General features: G+C 40.3%; 1 protein-coding gene across 1 annotated transcript in view; it reads left to right on the top strand.

The window, feature by feature from the left end:
* CTNNA2 (catenin alpha 2) overlaps positions 1-24419 on the top strand; it is a 490369-nt gene that overhangs the window by 70570 nt on the left and 395380 nt on the right. The window contains exon 3 of the mRNA XM_082051003.1: positions 22906-23101. Within this exon, the coding sequence (XP_081907129.1) occupies positions 22906-23101 (196 nt within the window). The remainder of the gene's footprint in view (positions 1-22905; positions 23102-24419) is intronic.

Here is a 24419-nt window from a genome sequence, read left to right as displayed (position 1 = left end):
AAAACAATTCTGTATATTACAAAAAGAGATATTCAAGCTTAAAAATTCTAGATGTTAGAATAAAAATACATGGTATGTCCATAACTATGCAGAGCCTCAAAAAGGTCATTAAAAAATGATGCTACAGAAGAGGTGTTTGTTGCCACACCTTGCCACTGCAGGGATGTGTAATGCTTTATATCACTCATTCAGCTGCTCCAAACTGTCTTTGCTTTCATCACTATCAAATGCAATAGTAGACCTGGGCAGTTTTATTACCATTTCTTAACTTATCAGTGGAGTTGAATGACCCGGTTGCTAGGCAGTTTTAAAACAGATTTTTCAGGTAGGACCAAAGAGAGATATATGCATATATGTATATGTATATATATATATATATATATATATTTTTTTTTTTTTTTTTTTTTTTTTTTTTGGTGGCAAAAACCAGCAAAAACCCACTTAAGGACAGAGGCCTTGATAAGCACCAGATGCTTGTAAGAGCTGCCAGGTATCACGAAGGTGTGTATGCGGGAAGGAAGGTTTACTCTCTCTGGTCACTCTTCTTCCTCGGTTTCTTGTTCCAGTTCTACTGGACCTTGTTTTGAAGGAGTGATTGGAATTTCAGCTCATAGGCAGTGACATTTTTTAATTGAGTTTGTGCAAGGATACATGAAACACAGATTATTGCAATTGCCTCCTGTAACAGGGACTAGACTTGACTGAGTAGAACTTGGTGCCATGTGTCTTGACTTTTAATACTGCCTGAAATGGAAGCCATTATTTAGGTGAAACTTCTATGTAATAAAATTTACCCCAAGGTTTTGGTGTCAGGATAGATGAGTCAACTGAATGGCAATCAGATTTTTTCAATATTTTAACTAATGGTCCAGATGATGGAATGGAGAACACCTACAACCTTTGCAGAGAACACCCAGCTGGGGTTGAGGCTGTAAGAACAATGGTAGACAGAATTTGGAATCAACCTTGGCAAATTGCAGAAGGTAACCTGAAAATATAGGGTGTAATTCAGTACAGGTAATTATGCACTTGACCAGGCGTAATTAACTGCGTAAATACGCATCAGTGACCTGACAGGAGACAAGCAATGGTACTAGATCATAGCTGAGCATGTCAAGAGTGTCGTGATTTTACTAAACAGACACGCACTAAATTCAGGAAATGCCTCTACCTGAAAAATTATCCTCCCAGGCTTTTCAGCCCTGGGACAGCTGAGCTGGTCAAGTAAGATGAAGTGTGATGTCCAGTTTAAGCATCAGATTTCAGGAAAGATTTGAACAATTACAAGGAGTCTAGATAAGACGAAGTAACATAATGAACATTACGTTACTTTAATCAGTAACGAAGATCAGGCATCTAGAAAACATGAGATTCTGAGAAAGATTGGACAAATTGGCGTTGTTATTCTAAGGAAAGAACATTGAAATGGAATGTAAGAGTTCTCAAATACACAAAAAGGGAATGGGCCAATTTGTTCTCTATGCCTGTAGTGGATGGGATGAGAAGTAACGGACTTAAATTGCAAAGGGGAAGATTCCAGATTGACATCAGGAAAAGCTTTCTCATAGTAAGACTAGTGAAGCATTGCGATAGATTTCCCCACAAAGTCATGCAATGGATGCCATTCCAGGTCTTCAAAACTGGAATGGACAACAGTTCTGCAAACCACCGTTGGGAATGGCAGAGGTAGAGGTGATCTGGCTTGGGGTGAGATAATCTAGCCTGCTTTTTTCAGGTACTTTTTGAATTTCTTTCCTGTTATGTCTTTGGCTTTTGGACCACCATGAGTAGTAACATTTAGCATGTAATGAGTTATTCACAACATCTCTTTGATCTCTTCTGCATAGGGATAGCTTCGTATATAACCTTGTTTTTTCCACACTCCGCATACCTTATATTTTCAGTATTGAAGTTTACCTACCAGTTTCATACTAAATGCAGCAAGTGTCCTGTAGGCTTGTGGTCAGCTTTAGTTTTGACTAATTTCTTTAACATAATATTGTAATTTATGCTTGTTGTGTCATGTTTCTTTTCCATTTATTCACATATCAAACACAAGAATTGCTCTTGAATTCTCCAGTGTCTTTTGTTACATTTGAAGGCTGAAGTATTTCACTTAAAAATCTCGATCACAGGCCTAAGAGAAAATGATGGAGACCTTGGATAATCAGAGATATTCTGTGTCTAAGATCTCAGGTCAGGGAGATGTCAGGCCACATTTTAATTACTTTTGTTATGGAGTTATATTATTCTGAGGCTTGTGAAAGGTTATGGCTCCAACCTGAGCAATTTCCTGATAAAAAGGATATGAACAAACACAAATAATATTAAGATTTGTGTCACAGAAAAAACAGGAAAGCTCACAATGCTTTTTTGACCTTTCCTTTCAATTCTCGAGACATTTTTCTTCAAGGAGAACAAGATTGACAGATATTACTATTCTAAGAAAGCTGTAAGATTTTTATTAAGTGTTGAGATCAGGATCAATGACTGGGTCAAGAATAAACAACCGCAAGGTTTGTCCTCACACAGAGAATGATAATCAGAAATAACAAGTAAATTTTAACCAAATATTGTGGGAGTCTTCATAGTGTTTTGCCTTTTTTCTTTGAAAATTCTCTACTATGTCTTGAAATAACAATTCTTTGTATTAAAAATAAACAAGGAAGGTGGTCTCAGAGTGTGTGTGTGTATGAGTAGGTGTCACGGTTTCTCTTATCTCATCCCCATACACTATCTCTCTGTACAGTCTCATTTCCCCCATATGGTCTTGTTGATCCCTGTATGGGCCACCAATTAAATCTGTCAAGGTTTAAGGCAAGGCGGCAATAAACCATGGCAGACGCTCCCTGTTATCCCCTTACTTCCCACCACCCCTTCCTTTAGAGCGGAAAGATGATAAGAAAGATAAGGGGAAAGGAAGAGAGACAAAGACTTAGACTTCAAGTTGGAGAGTTTTAAGGGGTTTTACTAATGCTACTAATAAATAGAGAGTATATATAGAAAATATACAGAACCAATGTCAAGTGCTGGATGTGGCGCTGGCGTCACTCAGCAGCAGAGCTGGGGGTGCGGGGCTGGCGGCTCCAGCAGCTGCAGCTCAGGCCCCGGCAGTCACGGGCGGGACTGCCCAGCAAACGGAACCTGGGTGCGGGATGCAGGGCCTGAGGCCTGTGGATCACAGACAGACAGACAGGGGCCTCTCCAGATGCTGCCATGGGCGAAGAGAGAGTGACCCTGTGATCACCCTCTTATATAGGGGTATGACGATGATGGGATGGAATACTTCTGTTGGTCAGTTTAGTCACCTGTTCCATCCACCCCTCCTCAAACACGCCCCCTCACAACGGAACGTGGGAAAACTTATCAGTCTTTCTTGGCTACCATAGTAATAAATCTACACATGAGCTTCAGCATCCTGTTGGTCTCTTATCAGCACCGAGTGCAGCATCTGAGGAAAAATATGCAGGTTAAAACTCAGAAAAGTGCAGGCACCTAGAAGAACTGAGCTGAAAGAAAAATCACTGAAAGAGAACTGGTCTTGTTTTTAACAAAACCAGGACAGTAGGTTTTCATTTTTATTACTTTCAGAGGCTCTTTCCAAGAGTTTTTTCCTTGCTTGCTCTATGCTGTTTTCCTGTATCCTTAGTTCTTTGTACACTTATCTTTTAAATTCAGCATAGGGAATTTTTATATGGCTCTTCAAAAGTGGATTGTTGGAAACAAAAGGCAAAACCGTTCCTGAAGTTAAATTATCTTTTCAAAGACACTGAAATGGGGGAAAACATCCTTCAGAGCATCTGTGCTTAAATAGGAAATGTTTTCGTTTGAAAAGTTAATGGGTGGGAAAACTTTGTTTGTGTGATCAAACATCCCATTTAATCAATTTACCATTCATAACTGATTATATTAATGGCATCATAAATACTTAACTACTTGAATTAGTATTCTGGCCAAAAATATTTAGTGACTGTAAAGTGGATTTCTAGGGGGTTGGTAATTTTATAAAGTTGTCTCACTTGATGTCTTTTCTGCGACTTCAGTCTCATTTATAAAATCAAAGCAAATATTGAAGCCTCTTGAACCTGTGTTTGTCTATGTAGAAAACCATCAGTTTCTTTAGATTCAGGCTTCAAGTTTGGTTGATTGTGTCAGATACTGGAAATATTGAAGATTTGTGTGTAAATTCTGTCTGTTTAAAAAAAGAAGACATTTTGAGGCACATCCATTCTCATTTAGAGGCAAGGTTTGTTGATTGCCACTTTTTTCATGCTATACTATCCATTTTTTATTTGATGTGTAATTTATCTTACTCATCTACTTCATAATCAATGTACTTTTCTAAAAAACAGAAAACTTGATGTGAATTTTGAATTCCCAAACAAATCTTTAGGAGAGAATAAACATACCCTTATCTATTCCAGTACTGAGTAGTATCCAGTAGCATTAACAGAAACAGCCTTTGTCTAATACTGCAGGATGTCTCTGGATTCTAACTTAGGCTGATTTTGTTACTTAAGAATGGAATGTTTCTTGCTGATTGTATTTTAATTAATCAATTTCCACACTGTTTGTATTCACAGTCATGGGTGCAAATTTTTCCAATTATTAGAAGCAACAATAACAACAAACCTTGAATATATAGAGGACTATTAGATAAGAGAGAATGACACCCAGGGAATGTAAATCTTCCTAATTATTCCTAAATGGCACACCAATCTGTTTATCTTCCTGAAAAGAAACATTTCCTGCTATTCAATGTGTATAATCCCTTTCTCAATTTCATGTAAATACTTCCAAGAAAGATATTCATTCTCTTTAAACTCGTCTTTCTTAATTGCTGATGTTGTCAAGATGTTTAAGGTGCTCATGAGGCTTTACAGAATTTCTTGTTAGCTAACGACTCAGTAGTTCAAACAAAATCCTCCTACTCTTCCTCACAAAATAATAACTCAATAATTTTTTTAATATATTTCTGAATTTAGCCACCGTGTTGCAGACCTGTGTGACATTTATTCTTCTTCCAAGTTCTTCTTGAAGTTGTAGATTAACTCTCAACAATTCATCATAAATTAACGTATTTTTTTTGTTGCTGGAGCTTGTTTTCTTACTTAAGAAGCAACCCAACCAACCACTGCAAAACAGAGAGATTTCAGGAATCTTATAATTTCTGGCATTTCAGAACGCTAAGAATTTCATTTGGCTGAAATATATGCCCTGAGGTGTCTCTTTCTTCTTTCTTAGGGGTCATGAGCTGAGATATTTATTTGGCTTAGAATTCAATGGAAAACTAGTTCAATTAACAAAAGCATTTTTAATACTAAATGGTTTATTGAATAAATAATACCGACTAAGTATAATTGTAAGGCTGATATTTAGTCTTCGATCTTTAATGCTGCTACTCAGGAAACAACTTTTAGTTAGTGCTCTTTCATGAAAACTTGTGTGTACAAAAAAGATTTGTATGATTCTCATACTGGAGAACTTGAGGACAAAGTAAAAAAAAAAATGGAATAAAAGAATAAAATCATCTTGCGGTAGAATCCTGCTTGAATTTTTAAATGTAATGTTATAATGGATAAAAAGAGAGTCTGAATGCTTTGACCTGCACTAAATATAAGAAAGTTCCTTTGCTCCTTGTGCCATTATTAGATTTTACAATGTGAAGGTGACCAGAGAAAATTACCTTGAAGAAGTCCAAGATCTACCTATCGAATAGAAAAAGTTAAATATAATAATTTTTATTAGCTAAATCCTAAGCAGTATCTTAACATTGAGTAATATAATCAGCCTTGGCATAAGGGCTCTTAGATATGCTGACTAGTGTTATGTTATTAGGTTGGTGCAAAAGTAATTGCGGTTTTGGACCGTGAATTTTAAATCATAACGAGGCTCAAACACATCTTTATTAAGCAAAATAAAACCATTATAGTCAACACATTTTTGCCAATGAGAAATCAATTTGTTTGTTCCTGTAGCATAAAAATCTGTGCTTTGGGATTTGACCAACTCTTGGAAAGCATTTTAGGAACATATTCCAATGTCAAATGTCAAATTTCAACAATGCAAAAATTGCGATTCCTTTTGCACCAACTTAATCATATTTATGTTAAACCATTTGTAGTTGGGCAAAACTATAAGGCAAAATATTCTTGATTTTTAAATTCACAATAACTGGCCATAGTTGGATTTTGTGCTGGTTTAACTCAATCGATTTGTAAATAGGACAATTTCAAGAATGTACCTAGGTTAATCTATATATTACTGTATATAAACATAATTCCCTTTACATTTATAAGGGAATGTTTTCTGTAGTAACTCAGTGCTTCATAAAAAAATAGAAGGAAAATTAGTTTTGTTCCTTCCTTGATAATGATGTTCATATAGTTCACAGCAAATAGCAAAAGTGAGAGGTTACCCGGAGACGGTGCAGGAGATTCATTCCTATTGAAATGCAACTCTAATCAATTAACATGATTAATTAGAAAAAAAAGAAATTCACTATACGTTAGAGAATTTTAGCATTGTACAAAGGCCTTTGTTTTCCATAATTAAAGGAAACACACTTAAGAGGTGCTTGGTAGGAAGCTGACTGGGGAAATAAATCTAGTTTCTAAAGTTTTTTTAGCAATAACAGCCTACTGAGATAATTGGGATAAAAATGTAATATGGAATTATATATTGTTAAGGATCACAACTTTGTTAAATCGCTTATTGTTAAAAATACAGCCCAAAGTCTATATACTTTAATGTTAATTGATACATTCAGTCTTTAATAAAAAAAAAGAGCTTATTTTGTGTGCCTTTGCTTGTGCCGGCATGAGCTGAAAAGCAGATTAATGTCACTTTCTGTGTTTCAGGTGTAACACCTTCCCTTTGGCACCTGCTGTTCTGCCAATTGCCACTTACCGCTGGGAATATATAGATGAGATTCTTTTCTTTTACATCTCTAAGACTTTTATTGGCTGTCACTGCCAGTTGGGGTTATTTCCCTCTAACTTGTAATTTCGTTCTTTCCTTCTCCATATGGTTAAATTTAATCCGAAGTTATTGTTACTGCATTACTATAGGGAAAATTGATGGTGACAGTGGTAATGGTAAGAGACAGTGGGTTGGGAAGGACTATTTCATTTGTAGCCGGAGGGGAAAACAATCTGTTCTCTTTAACATGGGGGGAAAACACAACCCCAAATTCAGTTATCAGGTAGGCAGACAAATGCCTAGTACTGTGGTGATTAGAAAGGTTTAGGTACCATATGCAAGCGGGATAATTAGATGTATTACTCATGGTTTTGTTGAAACAAACAATGAAAATATTATTGATGTCTGCTCAAGTAGATCAGTCTGTGCAACGTGCGGGACAGAAGTAGCTGTTAGATCTGTGTGGGATGATGTTGCTGTTCTACTGATAAAATATCAAGATCAGCAGGAGGATGGTTTCTGCTCCTGGCGAATCCTGGGACAAAACTGGTGCTTGACCAAAGGTGGTTTCTGGGAGTTTTCTCTTTTGCCATGTCCAGAATTATGTCTCTGAATAGACTATTTGAATTAGAGAGCTGTACTACTGTGTCTGGTCTCCGGTGATGAAATTCTAAAATAAAATTAAATATATTTGTGTGCCAGCATAGTAGAATACACTACTAGCCTATGAGAAAGATGGGAACGGACTTTTTAGAAGGGCATATTACAACAGGATAACGGGTGATGGTTTTAAACTAAAGGAGGGAGATTCAGGCTGGACATGAGGAAGACATTGTTGGCCCTGAGGGTGGTGAGAGCCTGGCCCAGGTTGGCCAGAGAGGTGGTGGCTGAACCATCCCTGGAGACATCCCAGGCCAGGCTGGACGGGGCTCTGAGCAACCTGAGCTGGTGAAGATGTCCCTGCTCATGGCAGGGGGGGCACTGGGGGAGCTTTGGATGTCCCTTCAACCCAAACCATTCTATGATTCTATTATTTCCTAACTTTTAATGCATGGAATATTCTCTGCTGAAGAGTAATTTTCCCCCTCAGCCCAAGTGGATGGAGTGGTTTTCCTCTAGTGGCAGATACACCACATGAATGACCATTTGTCACGAAATATTACACGGAGGCACCCCGAGGTTAATTTAAGGGACAACAGAGGCCACAACAACTTTTATTAATCCAATGAGAAACAGGGTTCTTGCACTCCACAAGTGACTTAAATACAGGTTCGGATATCAGTTGAGGAAAGAATTTGAAGGGGCAGCAACTAATACAACAGCGGTCCACAGTGTGCATGCACGTGGCTGCACCAAAACAATGCCGGGGCCGAGCCTTGGGTCCCGGAGAAGCACACACTTGCCAAACACGGTGCAAAAGAGATGCACGTACTCGTAGTGAGTACGAGAAGTGTGCACTCGCGATTCCGCGAGGGTAAATTTATAATACACTCGCAATTGTGCGAGGAAATAATTTACTTACCCGTGCCAGTTTGCACGGAATCCTACACGTGCTTATGTGAAAGCACGGGAGGAAAATACACTCGCGGTTGTGCGAGGGGCTCTCAGCGGCCACTCGCGACTGTGCGAGGATTAATTTAAAGTACCCGTGCAAATGTGCACGGAAAATATATGTGCAAATGTGCACGGAAAGTATAAATATGCTCGCAATCCGCGAGAAGTTTTACTTACACACGTGGCGGCAGGGCAAGTGGAGTCTCCATCCCGGGGAGCGGGGGGGGCCCGTGGCTCCCGGCGGCAGGGGCCAAGCTCGTGCTCCGAGGGACCCGCACAATGGGCGGAGTCGCCGACGAGCGTCCCGTTTTTATAGGCTGATCAGACCTGACTGGAGTCACCCTAAAAGCTTCTCTGCACCCCCACACTGTTTGTGGGATGCCCCTGAAGCTTTCCAAACATCCCCCACACTGGCCGCAGGCACCCTCAGTGGCACCTCGGCACTCCCTTCTCCTAATGGCCCTGGCCTGGGCCAAACAAAAGAAGCTGTTAGCCTCAAGTAGCGGAGAACGAGGGGGATGTGCCTACTCCAAACTGGGAGAGAGAGGGGGGTTGCATTCCACGACACCATTAAAAGACAGCATTGAATCTCCTTTTAGTTGAATAGTAATGAGTTAAAAACTCGGTCAGTTGTTACATAAATAAAAGGCAACCTTTCAACAAACTCCTTCAAGTTTCTCACACAATTGATTTGTCATAACACGATTGTATATATATTCTTTTTTTGAGGATACCTTTCTTTCCTGTAGTGCTGTGCAAAAGGTACACAATAGAGAGAAACCCTGCTTTGTCAGGGGAACAGATCTTGATAGCAGATGAAATACAGGCCTTGCCTTCTCAGCCTCTGTACGACGTGTAGGGGGCAGGTGGACTACAAAGCAGGTCAAAAAGTGGCCAAACTGCAAGAGTAATGGTCAAAGACTGGCCAGCAGTTGCCAGGGGTGCTCTACAGGGTTTACTGTTGAGCTGGTATTGTTAATCTCTTGCTATTGGTTTGGGCAATGGGATGAAATGCACTCAAAACATTTCCACACATCATCAATTTGGGAAGAAGGTCGATATTGTCAAAAGCTATGACTGTCGTCAGTTTTGGGCCCCCATCATAAGGAGGACATTGAGGTCCTGGAGTGAGTTGAGAGAAGGGAACGGAGCTGGTGATGGTCTGGAGCACAAGTGTGATGGGAGCAGCTGAGGGACCTGGGGGGTTCAGCTGGAGAACAGGAGCTGAGGGGAGACCTTCTGATCTCTGAACTGCCTGAAAGGAGCTTGGAGCCAGGGGGGGTCGGGCTCTGCTCCCCAGGAACAAGCACCAGGAGCAGAGGAAATGGCCTCAAGTTGCACCAGGGGAGGCTGAGTTTGGATGTGGGGACCAATTTCTTCCCCAAAGGGCTGTGGGGCATTGGAACAGGCTGCCCAGGGCAGTGCTGGAGTCACCATCCCTGGAGGGGTTGGACAGGTGGAGATGAGGTACTCAGGGGCATGGGGTAGTGCTAGAGTTGGGTTATGCTTGGACTCAATGATCCTGAGGGTCTCTTCCTGCTGTAACGATTCTATGATCCCATGAAATGAGCTGACAGAACCCAAATGAAGCTCAACAAAAGGCAATGCAAAGTCCTGTGGTGGGATGGAGTTATCTAGTAACATTGTATGGGTGGGGGACAGGCTGTCTGGGTGCTGCTCTGCAGAAAAAAAGACAACTGAGAGACCTAGTGAACAACAAATTGAACGTGAGACTGGAGTATGACATTGTGGGGAAGGAGAAACTACTTTCCTTTGAGGTGCCAGACACTGGCCCAGGCTGCCCAGAGAGGCTGTGGAGTCTCCTTCTCTGGAAACATTCAAACCCGCCTGGACATGACCCTGTGTGATCTGCTCTGGTGACCCTGTGTTAGCAGGTGGGTTGGACTGGAGGATCTCCAGAGGTCCCTTCAACCCAACCAGTCTGGGATTCACCTCAAATCAATAGTTGCAAGACCACAATTGCAGCACTGAGTCCTGTTTGGGGCTCATGACTAAACTAGACTTTGCTTTACTGGAACGAGTCATTATCTCACACAGAAGTTGGGCCTGTGTTGATGAGGGGCTGGGCTAGAGAGTTCCAGAAATCCCTTCCTGTCCAAATTAACTTATGATTGTGTATATATAACAACATGATTTTTGAATTTTAAGTCAGTGAAGGAGTTTTTATACAGTGTATGAAATGTGCAAAATAAGCAGTTTTTAAAAACCCCATTCAGGGAATATTCCTTTTTTAATATTTCTAGGTGCTCTACATTTACAATCTCTGCAGTGTTTTCTTTGCTGTTCATAATGTTAGCATGACTGCAGCTGAAAAGTGGAGGTATGGCTGTTGATGCTATTGTGAGATTCTTTCAAGGCTGCATTTCAAATGATTTTGGAACTGAAACAATTGGCAAATTAAAATGGAAAAATTGGGATTGACTTATGTCTGCCTGTGTCCTTGCACCTCTTCTGGAAGTTGTCGTCACCACGAAATGGGTGGCTGATGGTGCAATGGGCCAGCGTCTCAACATTCATGATCAGAAATGTTATTTTGTTCAAGCTCTGCAATTCAATTAATTCTTTATCCAAACTGGATACCTGTGTGTGCTTATTGTTTGATTACAGGTAAAAAAAGGGTGGGGAAAGAGAATAAAAAGTATAATAGTCTGGTCTCATCTGACCTGTCTCGGATCATATAATTTTGAATAGGTCTGATTTCATTCAAATAAATTTGTTTTAGGTAGGGATTGAAATAACGTAGTGGTAATACTGGCTTTAACTTGTCCACATTTTGCCTTAAATGAGTTTATCTGGTCTTGGAAAAAAAAAATTATGTTCTTGGCAGTAATTTAAAATAATTTTCCTCATTTCCCCCAGTCATTTGTTATTTAAAAAAGAAAAAAAAAAAAAAGTCATGAAGAATAAGTTAATTCCATTATTTTTTATATTATTGGAAACAGAACTCCCAGAAAATTAAATAATATCCATTTTGGGGGTATTTTGATTTAATCTGTTATGTAAGTAGAGTGGAAGACTGTTTGCTTCTGTTTTGTGTTGTTTTATATGGGAAAGGTTTTCATTAAAGAAAAGATAAATTACTTGTTAGAGAGAAACCAGAGTACTAAGTCGCTGCATATGTCTGAAATATTTTACTTTCTTCACTTCCAGTATTTTACGTTAACTGAAACTGAAACTCCTGGGAATCTTTTCCTTAGGTTTTTAGTGATGTAGAAGATTGTTTTAAATGCTATTTAGGATAGCGTTTAAAGGATACTCTGCATTATCTGCATTTCTGCAGAGAAGGACTTGGGAGTTCTGGTCAACAACAGGCTGACCATGAGTCAACAATATGTCCTTGTGGCCAAGAAGGTTAATGGTATCATGGGGAGCATTAAGAAGAGTGAGACCAGCAGGTCAAGGGAGATTGTTCCTCCCCCTCTGCTCTGCCCTAGTGAGGCTGCATCTGGAGAACTGTGTCCAGTTCTGGGCTCCCCAGTTTAAGAAGGACAAGGAATTACTGGAGGGAGTCCAGCAGTGGGCTATGAGGATGATGAGGGGTCTGGAGCACCTTTCTTATGAGGAGAGACTGAGAGAGCTGGGTCTCTTCAACCTGGAGAAGAGAAGCTGAGAGGGGATCTCATCAGTGTTTATAAATATCTCAGGGTGGGTGTCAAGAGGAGGGACCAGACTCCTTTCAGTGGTGCCCAATGACGGGATGAGGGGCAATGGGCACAGACTGAAGCACAGGAGGTTCCATCTGAATATGAGGAGAAACTTCTTTCCTTTGAGGTGCCAGAGCCTGGCCCAGGCTGCCCAGAGAGGCTGTGGAGTCTCCTTCTCTGGAGACATTCAAACCCACCTGGACACGACCCTGTGTGATCTGCTCTGGTGACCCTGCGTGAGCAGGTGGGTTGGACTGGAGGATCTCCAGAGGTTCCTTCAACCCCAACCAGTCTGGGATTCTGTGATAGCTGACAACTGGTAGGTGATGGAGAGCACTTCCGAGGGTGTCACCTTCTCTTCTTTGGCCATTGGAAGCCTGGGGAGATCATCCTACCTGTGAGAAACTTCAGTGTAGTGCTATCTGCCTTTCTAGCTGCCTGCTATTTTAGTTTACTCTCCAGTTAAGGATTATTTAAATCCTCTTATGTTATTTCCTCTAATACAATGTCACAGTCATTGGGGGAAAAAAATAAAGGCAAACAAAACTAGCTAATATTAAAGCATCTGGTCTAGATACAATATTGGTAAAATTAGGAACTAAAACTTTATGTTTTTAGTTTCTCTTCAACATAAATAACCCCAGAATTAGTTAGAAGAAGCTGTAGAACTTTACTAAGGAAATTACCATCTCTCTTTTGTCCCCACTCCCCCATTTTTTTTTCCTCCAAGCCAGTACTACCGTTGCCTGCTTTTTTGGTTGAGTTCGAGGCTTAATCTTAAGTAGTGCTACCTTGAAGATTGTGAACAGATTTTTAAACCAAAAAGTGTCAAGAAAATGATAGGTTAAACGTCAACTAAGAATTTCACTTTGTAAAGTGTGCACTGTTTACAGCGACAAGTCTCATACAGATCCAATAATACAGCACAAAGTACAATAAATCCAGGGATTGCACAAGGCGTGTTTGACTATTACTCTAGTTTGGTGTGCCCTCATGTGGTTAAATGAAGTATCTGTCTTAAATGAGTCAGACATCCTACTAAATAACTGAGAGAAATAATGACGATTTGCTAAATAGGGGATACTTTGATGTTAAGAAGGTGTGGTGTGTTTTTTTGTTTTGTTTTGTTTTTTTAATTTTATTTATTTTATTGTCTTTTGGGTTTTTTATGTACAGGTCTCAAACAATTTGGTATTTGGAGATGACTATGAATATGCTAGTTTTGGTTCTGATTCAACAGGAGATGTATACATCTTGCTTGTCATCTTGTTGAGATTTTGAAGATCTGCTTATCAATATTCAGGACAAAGTGGCTTCACTTCCCATTGGTTAATGCTGATAACTCTTAATTATGGAAATGGAAACTTGTTTGTTGATTTTCTCCTGCGTAATATAGAATACTCCTAATCTTTTACTTCTTATACCGGGGTGTGAAACTCATTTTCACTGGGGGCCACACCAGCCTCGTGGTCGCCTTCAAAGGGACGAACGTAATTTTAGGACCGTATAAATGTAACTACGACACCCCTGTCTTATACCATTTGAATACCACAAGGCTTAATTTTGTGATAAGAATACCTAGCTAGCTATTCTACATATCTCGCATCATGGACATTACGTGTTTGTAAGCTAGACTATTAGCTCTGTACTCATTTTTGGGAGGAATTAGGCTTAAAGAGCTGTTATTTTTTTTATTTCTCCTAATTCACATAGGTTGCTAGCAGCTTTTCTTGAAGGTTTCATATGCTTATAGCAAATTGCATGTGATAAGTAGCATAACGAAGTTTTGCCTTGAATTAAAATTGGTAAAATCGGAGAAAATAAAGTATTTGAGAAAAACAGGAAAATACACTTACAGCGACGTTTACTGTTACTGACTTACTAGCTTTCTGATCGTTTTTAGCTGAGGTAAGAGAAACATCATGTTTTGCTGTTTAAGGGAACGTTTTTTTTTTTCATTCTAAGCTATTAAACTCTGGTGAGTTGCAGAGAGGTGATATTTAGGAGCTAACTTGCCTTTACTGTTTCAACATTTTAAGCTCCCACATGGATATACGGTGTTGTCTCACTAGGACAAGGGTAAAAAGAAGGAAGATGGTTGCAAGATCACAAGCAAGAAGGACTGGTATCTCCAGATGTTGCTTCAATTAAAATTCAATCTATGCTATATGAAACGCATAAGCATCCTTGATTTAGAACTTTGGAAGACTCAAATGTATGGAGATGCCAGGTCCTTTTAGGCACCCAGCTCCTGGAGTATAATTCATAAACTGAAATGATATGATTAGACTCCCTGTGCAATGCAGAGACAAGAGAGATGCTTAGGAGTGAAATTTATAAGATGCCAAGTGGGAGAGAAGGCAAAGAAAGTGGATTTTTTGAAATTCCGTCCCTTTTGAAACTTATATGCTTAATTCTCTGCTCGGAGAGGGGACCCTCTGTCATACGGTGATTAGTTTGCTTGGAGTTAGTCTAAGTCCTCCATCAAGATGGAAAAAATGGCTTATTCTTCAATTTTCAAATGTTAGTGTTGCCACCCGCCTTCTTATATAATATTCTAAATATTAAGGTATTTACCCATGAAGGAAGAAGACTGGATTCTCCTCTCTCCTGAGCTTGAGGTGTACTTCAAACCCACACTTCTCACCTGTTCAAGACAATGCATCACCCACCAGTTCACAGCCTGGTCTCTAAAGCTATATAAGCTCATCCTGCTAAAATGATGCCATTATGTGGGGAGGAATTCTTGTTCATTTTAGTCATCAGCTATTCTTATCCGTAACAAAGAAACAGATGACAGAAAATGCATGTTTAAGACAAATCACAAACCTGAATTTTTGAAATGGTACAGTCTGACTTGCTTGGTCCAACCTAAAGAACTGAAATAATGGGAGTTTGTGTATTTTGTACGGTCCTTTGCAGTTGCATGGGACTAGGTGCAAGAACCCTTCTGCAATTTAAAGGATCACAGTGAAAGAGAAGTAGAGAGGAATAGCTGAAAATTTAACTTCTATATTTTACTTGTATTACAGATACTGAGCAGATTTTTTTAGGAGTCAGATTGAGCTGCTAGTTTTGTTGAAGACTTTTCTCAAAAGCAATAGGAACCCATTGTGGGATTAGTCCAGTTAAACATCTGATTAAGCATCCCTAGCTTGGCAGAAGATGGAATTATCGAAATTCCTAACAAGACAATAGAAACCTCTATCCAGGAAGGGGATTATTTACTTCTTAAAAGAGAGGGTTTGCAACAGCACGGAGATGGTATCTTGTAATTAATGTCGCTGTTTGCACTGCCAGTTCCATGAGATTATCTTGGTCCCAATGATGTTACCGGTTGACAAGTGTCCACTCCACGGTGTGGCACAACCATAAATGACATTAATTGGCATTCTTCTTGTCACACTTTCCATGGAGGATGAATGAGCTGTAGCAATTGAAGAAATATTTATTTTTAGGACTTTTCCTGGGGTCACAGTCAATGCAAATTGTCTGGGTGGTGCAAGGAAGCTCAATTCATGGACATGAGCAAGTGGATCCGTAGCAAACTTCAGGAATACAAACCTGCTTAACTTTCATGAGTAGAACATTAACATAACATGTTTTTCCTGTCTACCAGGTTACCTTATGTGATGGAATAAGAAAAGGCGCTGGAATTCATATTAACCCTCTAAATAGCATCACAATAGTTTAATGCCAATCAACAGTAGAATTTTGCCACAAAAGGACAATTGAATTTTTTTTTTTTTCCTAATTTAGTACAAATTGGAGGCAAAATATACTTGGAGCAATATTTTATTAACGTAACTTACAGAATCCCAGAATGTCAGGAATTGGAAGGGACCTGGAAAGCTCATCCAGTGCAATCCCCCCATGGAGCAGGAACACCCAGATGAGGTTACACAGGAAGGTGTCCAGGCGGGTTGGAATGTCTGCACAGAAGGAGACTCCACAACCCCCCTGGGCAGCCTGGGCCAGGCTCTGCCACCCTCACTGGGAAGAAGTGTCTTCTCAAATTTAAGTGGAACCTCTTGTGTTCCAGTTTGTACCCATTACCCCTTGTCCTACCATGGGTTGTCACCGAGAAGAGCCTGGCTCCATCCTCCTGACACTCACCCTTTAGATATCTGTAAACATTAATGAGGTCACCCCTCAGTCTCCAAACATATTGGAGGTTTGTGTGTCTGTTGAGAATTTTCCAGGCAGATTTGTAGGAGGAAAATAGGCGTGATGGGTTTTTTTAATTGTTTTTGCTTCTTTTTGTTGACAGAATGAGTAGTAGGAGATTCCACAGAGAATGCATATTTACTGGAGGACTTTTAGATTCTTTCTGAAGAACTTTAAGATACTAGCTGAAGAACTTTGGGAATGACCTACATAATATACATTCACATTGGTTAAGCCTCTTCCCATGGTGTGAACACTGATAAGAAGAATATAAATGAACAGTAACGGTGCTGTTATCTCTAAATTACATCCTAAAGGTACATCATGAAGACAGAATAGAAACATGCAAATTTGTGCAGGAATTTGTATTTGGCAGCAGAAAGGTGAATCAGAGCAGCCAACTGTCCTCCAGCTGGATTGGATGGAAATATATTGGCTCTAATCAGTGTTGCCTGGGTTATATATGTGCTTTACATCCAAAAAGTAGGTGTGTCGCTGGCAGTTTTTAACATCTTAGCTAATAATTTATACATTAGAGAGAATAGTTTGCTTATTTATTAATTCTTCTAACCAGCAGGTGTTTGCAAACACTGAATGGTACTGGAGAAAATACAAGACGACTGTGTTAAAACACTGGAATTCAATGTGGATAGTGAAAGTTAGATTTGTTAATGAAAATTCAAATATCTATATGGAATAGAAAAGGAATTACAGTTTTATGAATTAGGTAGACAGCTGGTGCTAATTACACAGAGATAATTACAAGAGTTAATGATGTAAGCTGTTAGGAGAAAACTAACTGTTACAATTTATGGGCTAAGGACAGTGGCAAATTACTGAAGTTGGTACAGAAAATTGAAGAACAATTATTATTAAAAAAAAAGAGTTATATTAAAGACTGAGTCGTGCTCAGCAGAACATCTTTGTTCAGAATTACATTGGTGTAACAAGGAAAAAGACCAAGTTTTTTATGTAGTACTAGAGAACAAGCAAATATATGAAAACCAAACAAAACAGCCCAAAAAACTTTATGTAGCTGCTTCTCTGATTTGTATGTGAATAAAGAAGTAGTTTGTTTAAAGTCTTTTCGATGGTGTTTTGTTTGATAGTTGGATTAGGATTACCCAATGATCTACTGCCATGAGCCGTATCATAAAGTCTATGTGGTGCAGAGTAGGAATATATAAAGCAAAGTTTTTCCTCTGGTTCTGGCTGGTCAAACCGAAGGTCACAAACACAGTATTCAGGTCTGTTCTCTACTTCTTTTTGAGCGAGGAATTGAATCTGACCTTCAGGCAGCCATGCTGGTGCTTTAACCCTAAACACAATCCGTTTCTTTCACAAAATATTCTGAAAAGTCCTTGTTTTACCATCTGCCCAAAGAAAACAAAAAAAAAAAAAAAAAAAAAAAAAAGAAAGAAAACCAAACCATGAGACAGTTTGGAAAATAAAATTCTCATTTTCTTGCTTATTTATTTTTTTTTCCTTTGATCAAACAAACTTCTTTTGGAAACAAGATTTTGGAAAACAATGCTGAGGGGCATGCCATTAGTGTAACCAGCGAGGCAATAAGATAGTGCATTCGAGTGGAAGTGTAGCTTTAGATCTAGAAGCAAAAGGGCCTTTACTCTAAAATGTCAGGGTTGTCTTTTTTCAGGTCATTGAGTATTTCCAGCAGCTTGGTGATATATGGGTGTACAAGAAGAGAGGAATAACTTGTAGCTGTTCACATTCAAGAAATGCCACTGGGAAGAGCAAGGAATATTTATTTGAAAATAGAGGGGACGCAAGACGATAGTGAAATTTCTTGCAAATAATTAATGATCTTACAGACAACCCCCTTTACATTCATTTCTTTTGTTGCAGTCAAACCGAAAAGTATTTGTGTGAATAGTTTCCATAATGTACATGTTTCTGTAGCCATACATGAGGGACCCCAACATCAGTTTGGGGGTGGGCAAACAAGATCTAAACCAGACTTTTATTCTGACTGGAAAAGTCAGGCAAAACAACTGACTAGAAATAGGGTTTATACAATTAGTTAGCACTCTGATAACATAAAATACAGGTTCAGTTATCAGCTGAGGAAATTATTGGGGTGAAGCAAATGAGAATAATGGAGATCCGCACTGTGCGTGCACGTACTCACAAGAAACAAAGGCAGAGCTCTCTGACTCCAGGGTACTACACTCGCCTGAATTAGGCAAGGAATTGCTTATATAGCTTGTATAGCAAGGAATACACTTGCTTGTCTAGCAGGGACCACACTTGCCTGAGTTCGACAAGGAATTATTCAAGGTTATATTTAGTAAGTTATCACTCACCCAAACGAGGAGGTGAGGAGCAGCCAGTCCCAGGAAGTTTCCTTAGACAGTGTTCCAGCCTAAGGGGAGAACTCCGACACAGACCCGCTGCTCCAAGAAGACCACACAAAGGGGTTCCTGGGCGGGAGCCCTGTTTTATAGTGTGATCAGATCTGGCTGTGGGCGTCCCAGAAGCTTCTCGGCTTCTCTGCACCCCCCACTCTGGCTATGGGTGTTCAGAAGCTTCTCGGCTTTTCTGCACCCCTCTCCCCCTTCCCCTCCCTCTCCCCTCCCCTTCCCAGGGGGAGACTGTAACTGCCACAAGGTCCATGTGTGTCCTGTGCTGAGGACCCCGAGCTGGACCAGCACTGCAGGGGGGTCTCAGCAGAGTGAAGTAGAATCACCTCCCTCCACCTCCTGGCTGCACTTTTGGTGCAACCCAGGGTACAGTTGGCTTTCTAGGTTGCAAGTGCCCCTTGCTGGCTCATATTTTGTTTTTCATCCACCGGTACCCCCAAGTCCTTCTCCACAGGGCTGCTCGCAATCCCTTCATCCCCCAGTCTGTACTGGAAAAAATAGTAATGAGGTATCAGTCCTAGGTGAGTCATCAGTGACAAACTATGAGGATTAGTAGTATAATAAAGAAAAAAATGTGTATCAGTAGTGTCCTCAAAAAGTGTCAGTACATTTTGTAATGTGGTTATGGAAAATCTTGAGGAACTAATGCAATTGAAGCAGCTATTGGGGAGGGTGGGGAAGTATTACAATTCTTAAACTTTTGGCCCATGTATTTCAGAAATCAGTTCAATTCACAGAGCCAGGAGTGTTTTTCTATGAGCTGTAGCTGCTGACTGGAGCTTAATTTGATGAGTATGTGATCGAGCTCTATCTCCTTTCACTTCTGGTACCGCTGCCCACACATGACCCCTGCAATAGGGAAATCCACACTAATAGAATTTTCTGCTTTAGCGAAGACATCCTCACCTTTCTTTTGTGCTGCTGGAGCTGTGTAAGGAAGACTTAATTTGAGATGGGACCCAGCTATTAATTAGTGAAGTTCTGTTTTTCCAACAGAGATCTGTGCTGGAACTGTGTGGAGCTGCTTTAATAAAAGAAGAGAGCAGATTCCCTAGTGTGATCACAAAGTCAGGATTATTATAGGGTTGCCAAGTGAGCTTATGGTAATTATCAAGTGATATATTTGATAATTGTACAACATTTTGGGTGAGGTCTGCATTAAGTAGTAACAGATAGAGACAGTCTTTTGTTTGTACCAACATAAATGGGATATTTAAAATAAACCGTCTAGCTTTAAAGCCCTGCCAGAAAATAGAGATACCTTCTTTTATTTCTAACGTAGATGTGACTAAAATCTCTGTGGAGACATCTGAAAAACCCAAGCACGGTGTTAATAAGATAAAAGGGATTTTGAATTTTTACCCAAGCATGGTGTTAATAAGATAAAAGGGATTTTAATTTTTTATTATCTATTATATAACTCACATTATGTTATAGTTTGCTGTATGGCTTTGTTTAAAGGGGAAAGTAGCTAACGTATTGTGGTTTCTTCTTTTACCTATGTCGGAAGTTTTCCTCCTCCCTTCCCTTTCCCCAATACAGATGACTTTTCTGAATGGTGCTTCTAATTTTGGAAGACACTTGCTTTCTTAGCATTTTGAGCTGATAATTTAATGTAATTTTTAAAAAAAAGCTGACACGAGGTGGGCAAAATTGCAAGATTCCAGTTTTTGTGAGTGATTTTCTGCCTGTGAGCACTCTGAGCTTTGCAGAATCCAACCTGTTAGTGCAACGACTGGAATCCAGAATTACCATTTCCCAACGGCAGACTGGAGAACCATTTCTTTTCTTGCATGCTACCTTCTAGTCTTATGAATCAGAGAATAGTTTGGGTTGGAAAGGACCTTTAAAGGTCCAACCCCTTGCAATGAGTAGGGTCATCATCAACAAGATGAGTTTTCTATCTGTTGCTGTGTGATGGTCACATTCAGTTCACTGATTACAATCCTTCCTTGGGAACTGAGAGATGTTCGCATCAGCATGGTCCAGAATTCTGCTTTCTTTTCATCTTTTAATTGGGCCATCATAGCAAAGTTTACAGAATATTTTCAGGGTCCTTAACTAAAATCTGCCTTATAAATGACAATCATGTGTTTTCTTTATATCCTCAGCCCTGTCTAATTGACAGAGGTTCCTTCTTTACCATTGCAGGACTTTGCACTTGTCCTCATTGACTTTTTTAGGGTTCCTATGAGAGACAACCCTGCCCTGAAGCATATCAAGGGATCCCCCAATCCATCATATGCAGCTTAATGAGGGTGCGCTCCCTTGTTGGCACCAGATCATCTTTGTCCATAATATGGAGATTAAAAATAGATACGGGGGAACAAAATACACATCTCTATAAAATTATTTCAGTAGTACATTAAGTTCTTGTATAATAATTTTAAGGGAAAACTAATAAAGAAAAGGTTCTTTCTAAGTATAAATAGTGGGAAAAACAAATCACAGTCAAGCAAAAACTAAGAAAAAAAACCCAAACAAACAAAAAAAACAACCAACAAGATAATGGAAGAATATTACCTTTCTGGAACCAGGCAGATTCCTTTCTGAAAGAAGGCTCTAGAATATGTTTTTCTCACCCAATACATCCATTCATCCATGCATATCATATGGTATTGTCAACCCCTTATTCTTTTGATTCTTCATAACAAATAGAGCGTGACACAAAGCTCCTTGCTCACCGCTGTACCCAACACCTTCTCATGCTTCTCATCATACGGATGGGATGACAGCAAATTTTTATACTTGATTTTGAAATGTTTTGTTTTGTAGTGTGCACTGTCTTTTTAGCACAGGTTTTTATTTCTTTTCTTACAGTTAATTTCTAGGTTAACACAGTGATAAGTCACTTCAACTGCCCTGGTGTGTATCGTGGTTTGGGTGAATTGCATCCCTGAGCAAGATGGATCCATTGCAATTTATTTATGAGTTGAACACCTGATGCTACCCAATTAAATATTCCTGTTTTACACAAGCACAGCTTTTTACTGGTAAAATGATACAGACCTTCTTTTTGGTCCAGCAAAAATCTGTGGTACACACTGTACCATCCAGCTAAGCTTTGTGGTTAAAGTTTCTAATCAATTTATTAACTGCTCAGTAAGAAATTCCTTTAGGAGATTCTACAAACGTGGGAACAGATTTTCTTCCCTTTTAAATACTGGGGAGAAAGTGGGATCATTTCATTATCTGCTGTTGTCTTATGCCAATATGTTAAAAATATACTGGAGCAATACTACTCATTCCTTACACAGAATCCCAGAATGTCAGGGATTGGAAGGGACCTTGAAAGCTCATCCAGTCCAATCCCCCCGTCAGAGCAGGAACACCCAGATGAGATTGCACAGGAAGGTGTCCGGGCAGGTCTTGAATGCCTCCAGAGTAGGAGACTCCACAACCTCCCTGGGCAGCCTGGTCCAGGCTCTGGCACCCTTACTGAGAAGTTTCTTCTCAAATTTAAGTGGAACCTTTTGTGCTCCAGTTTGAACCCATTACCCCTTGTCGTGTCATTGGTTGTCACCGAGAAGAGCCTGGCTCCATCCCCCTGACACTCACCCTTTATATATCTGTAAACATTAATGAGATCACACCTCAGTCTCCTCTTGTCCAGCTCCAGAGCCCCAGCTCCCTCAGCCTTTCCTCACACGGGAGATGCTCCACTCCCTTCAGCATCTTGGTGGCTGCGCTGGACTCTCTCCAGCAGTTCCCTGTCCTTCTGGAACTGAGGGGCCACAACTGGACACAATATTCCAGGTGTGGTCTCCCCAGGGCAGAGTAATGCTTGGAAAACAGCCACAGTGTTTTTATCAAAACCTGAATGTGACAGTACTTATCACAAGAAATTACTTTTTGAATGGTTTCTGACCCACACGTTAGATTTTCATTTTATCGGCTTATTCATTTTTTTTTAAAAAAATGAAAAGCAGTGAGAAAAATGATGCTTTAGCACCAAACCCCTTCCATATCTGTTTATTATCATTGTCTCTTTCACTGCTTGACTGTGATTTGCTTCACCCAGACTAGATAGATGTTGAAAGGAAAAGACCTTTTTTGAGGTCTGTGCTGCCGTGCTTTGGATTTTAAAACTTATATTTTATATGTTTGATACATGTGACTGCTACATCATTTCAAGGGTAAAGAAAATAATGGCGTTATTGAGCCAGGTCAATTTGTGCAATTGAAGAGTCAAAAAACCTTGTTTTTCTTGTCCAAAGGTAACAACGCTTGTGAACACAAGCAATAAAGGGCCCTCTGGAAAAAAGAAAGGGCGCTCTAAGAAGGCTCATGTGTTGGCTGCTTCAGTGGAACAGGCCACTCAAAACTTTTTGGAGAAAGGAGATCAAATTGCTAAAGAGAGCCAGGATCTCAAGGAGGAATTGGTGGCTGCTGTAGAGGATGTCCGCAAACAAGGTATGTGGAACTAAATGCTTAACTGGGGAACTGTTTTATTTGATGCTTCTCCAGATTTCTTCCAAAACACATGTATCAGCTGCTCTGATAATGTAATTAAAGCTATGTCCTACAGTATAGCTGTAATATGACTTAGAAGTATTAAAATACTTGTATCTTTGGAAATGGCAATGAGCATAAAGAATCACAGAATCCCAGAATGTCAGGGGTTGGAAGGGACCTGGAAAGCTCATCCAGTGCAATCCCCCATGGAGCAGGAACACCCAGATGAGGTTACACAGGAAGGTGTCCAGGTGGGTTTGAATGTCTGCAGAGAAGGAGACTCCACAACCTCCCTGGGCAGCCTGGACTAGGCTCTGGCACCCTCACCATGAAGAAGTTTCTTCTCAAAGTTAAGTGGAACCTTTTGTGTTCCAATTTGAATCCATTGCCCCTGTCCTATCATTGGTTGTCACCAAGAAGAGCCTGGCTCCATCCTCCTGACACTCACCCTTAATATATCTGTAAACATTAATGAGGTCACCCCTCAGTCTGCTCTTCTCCAAGCTCCAGAGCCCCAGCTCCCTCAGCCTTTCCTCACACGGGAGATGCTCCACTCCCTTCAGCATCTTGGTGGCTGCGCTGGACTCTCTCCAGCAGTTCCCTGTCCTGCTGGAACTGAGGGGCCACAACTGGACACAATATTCCAGATGTGGTCTCACGAGGGCAGAGTACAGGGGAGGAGAACAAGAGAGTGACCCCCAAGCTGCCTCAAAATGGCGGCAACTGAATCACCTCAGGGCTAAAAATGGCGGCAGAAGAATCACCTCAGGGCTCCAAATGTCACTAAAATCACCTTGGCCACAAGGGCCCAGTGCTGGCTCATGGTCACCCTGCTGTTCCCAGGACCCCCAGGTCCCTTTCCCCTACACTGCTCTCTAATAGTTCATTCCCCAACTTACACTGGAACCTGGGGTTGTTCCTGCCCAGATTCAAGACTCTACACTTGCCCTTGTTCTATTTCATTAAATTTTTCCCCACCCAACTCCCCAGCCTGTCCAGGTCTCTGGATGGCAGCACAGCTTCCAGTGTCACCACTCCTCCCAGCTTGGTGTCATCAGCAAACTTGCTGACAGTCACTCTATTCCCTCATCCAAGTCATTGATGAATATATTGAATAATACCGGCCCCAGTACTGACCCCTGAGGCACTGCACTAGATCCAGGCCTCAACTGGACTCTGCCCCATTGACCAAGACTCTCTGGCTTCTAACTTTGATTAAAACCATGTGTTCATTGTTTGGTTTTGTTTTGTTTTTCCTTTTAGCTATTCTGTCACC

This window comes from Streptopelia decaocto (genome assembly GCF_964273445.1).
Source record: "Streptopelia decaocto genome assembly, chromosome: 4".
Lineage (NCBI taxonomy): Eukaryota > Metazoa > Chordata > Aves > Columbiformes > Columbidae > Streptopelia > Streptopelia decaocto.
Note: the sequence above shows the minus strand (reverse complement) of the source record. Positions and strands in the feature narration are given on the sequence as shown.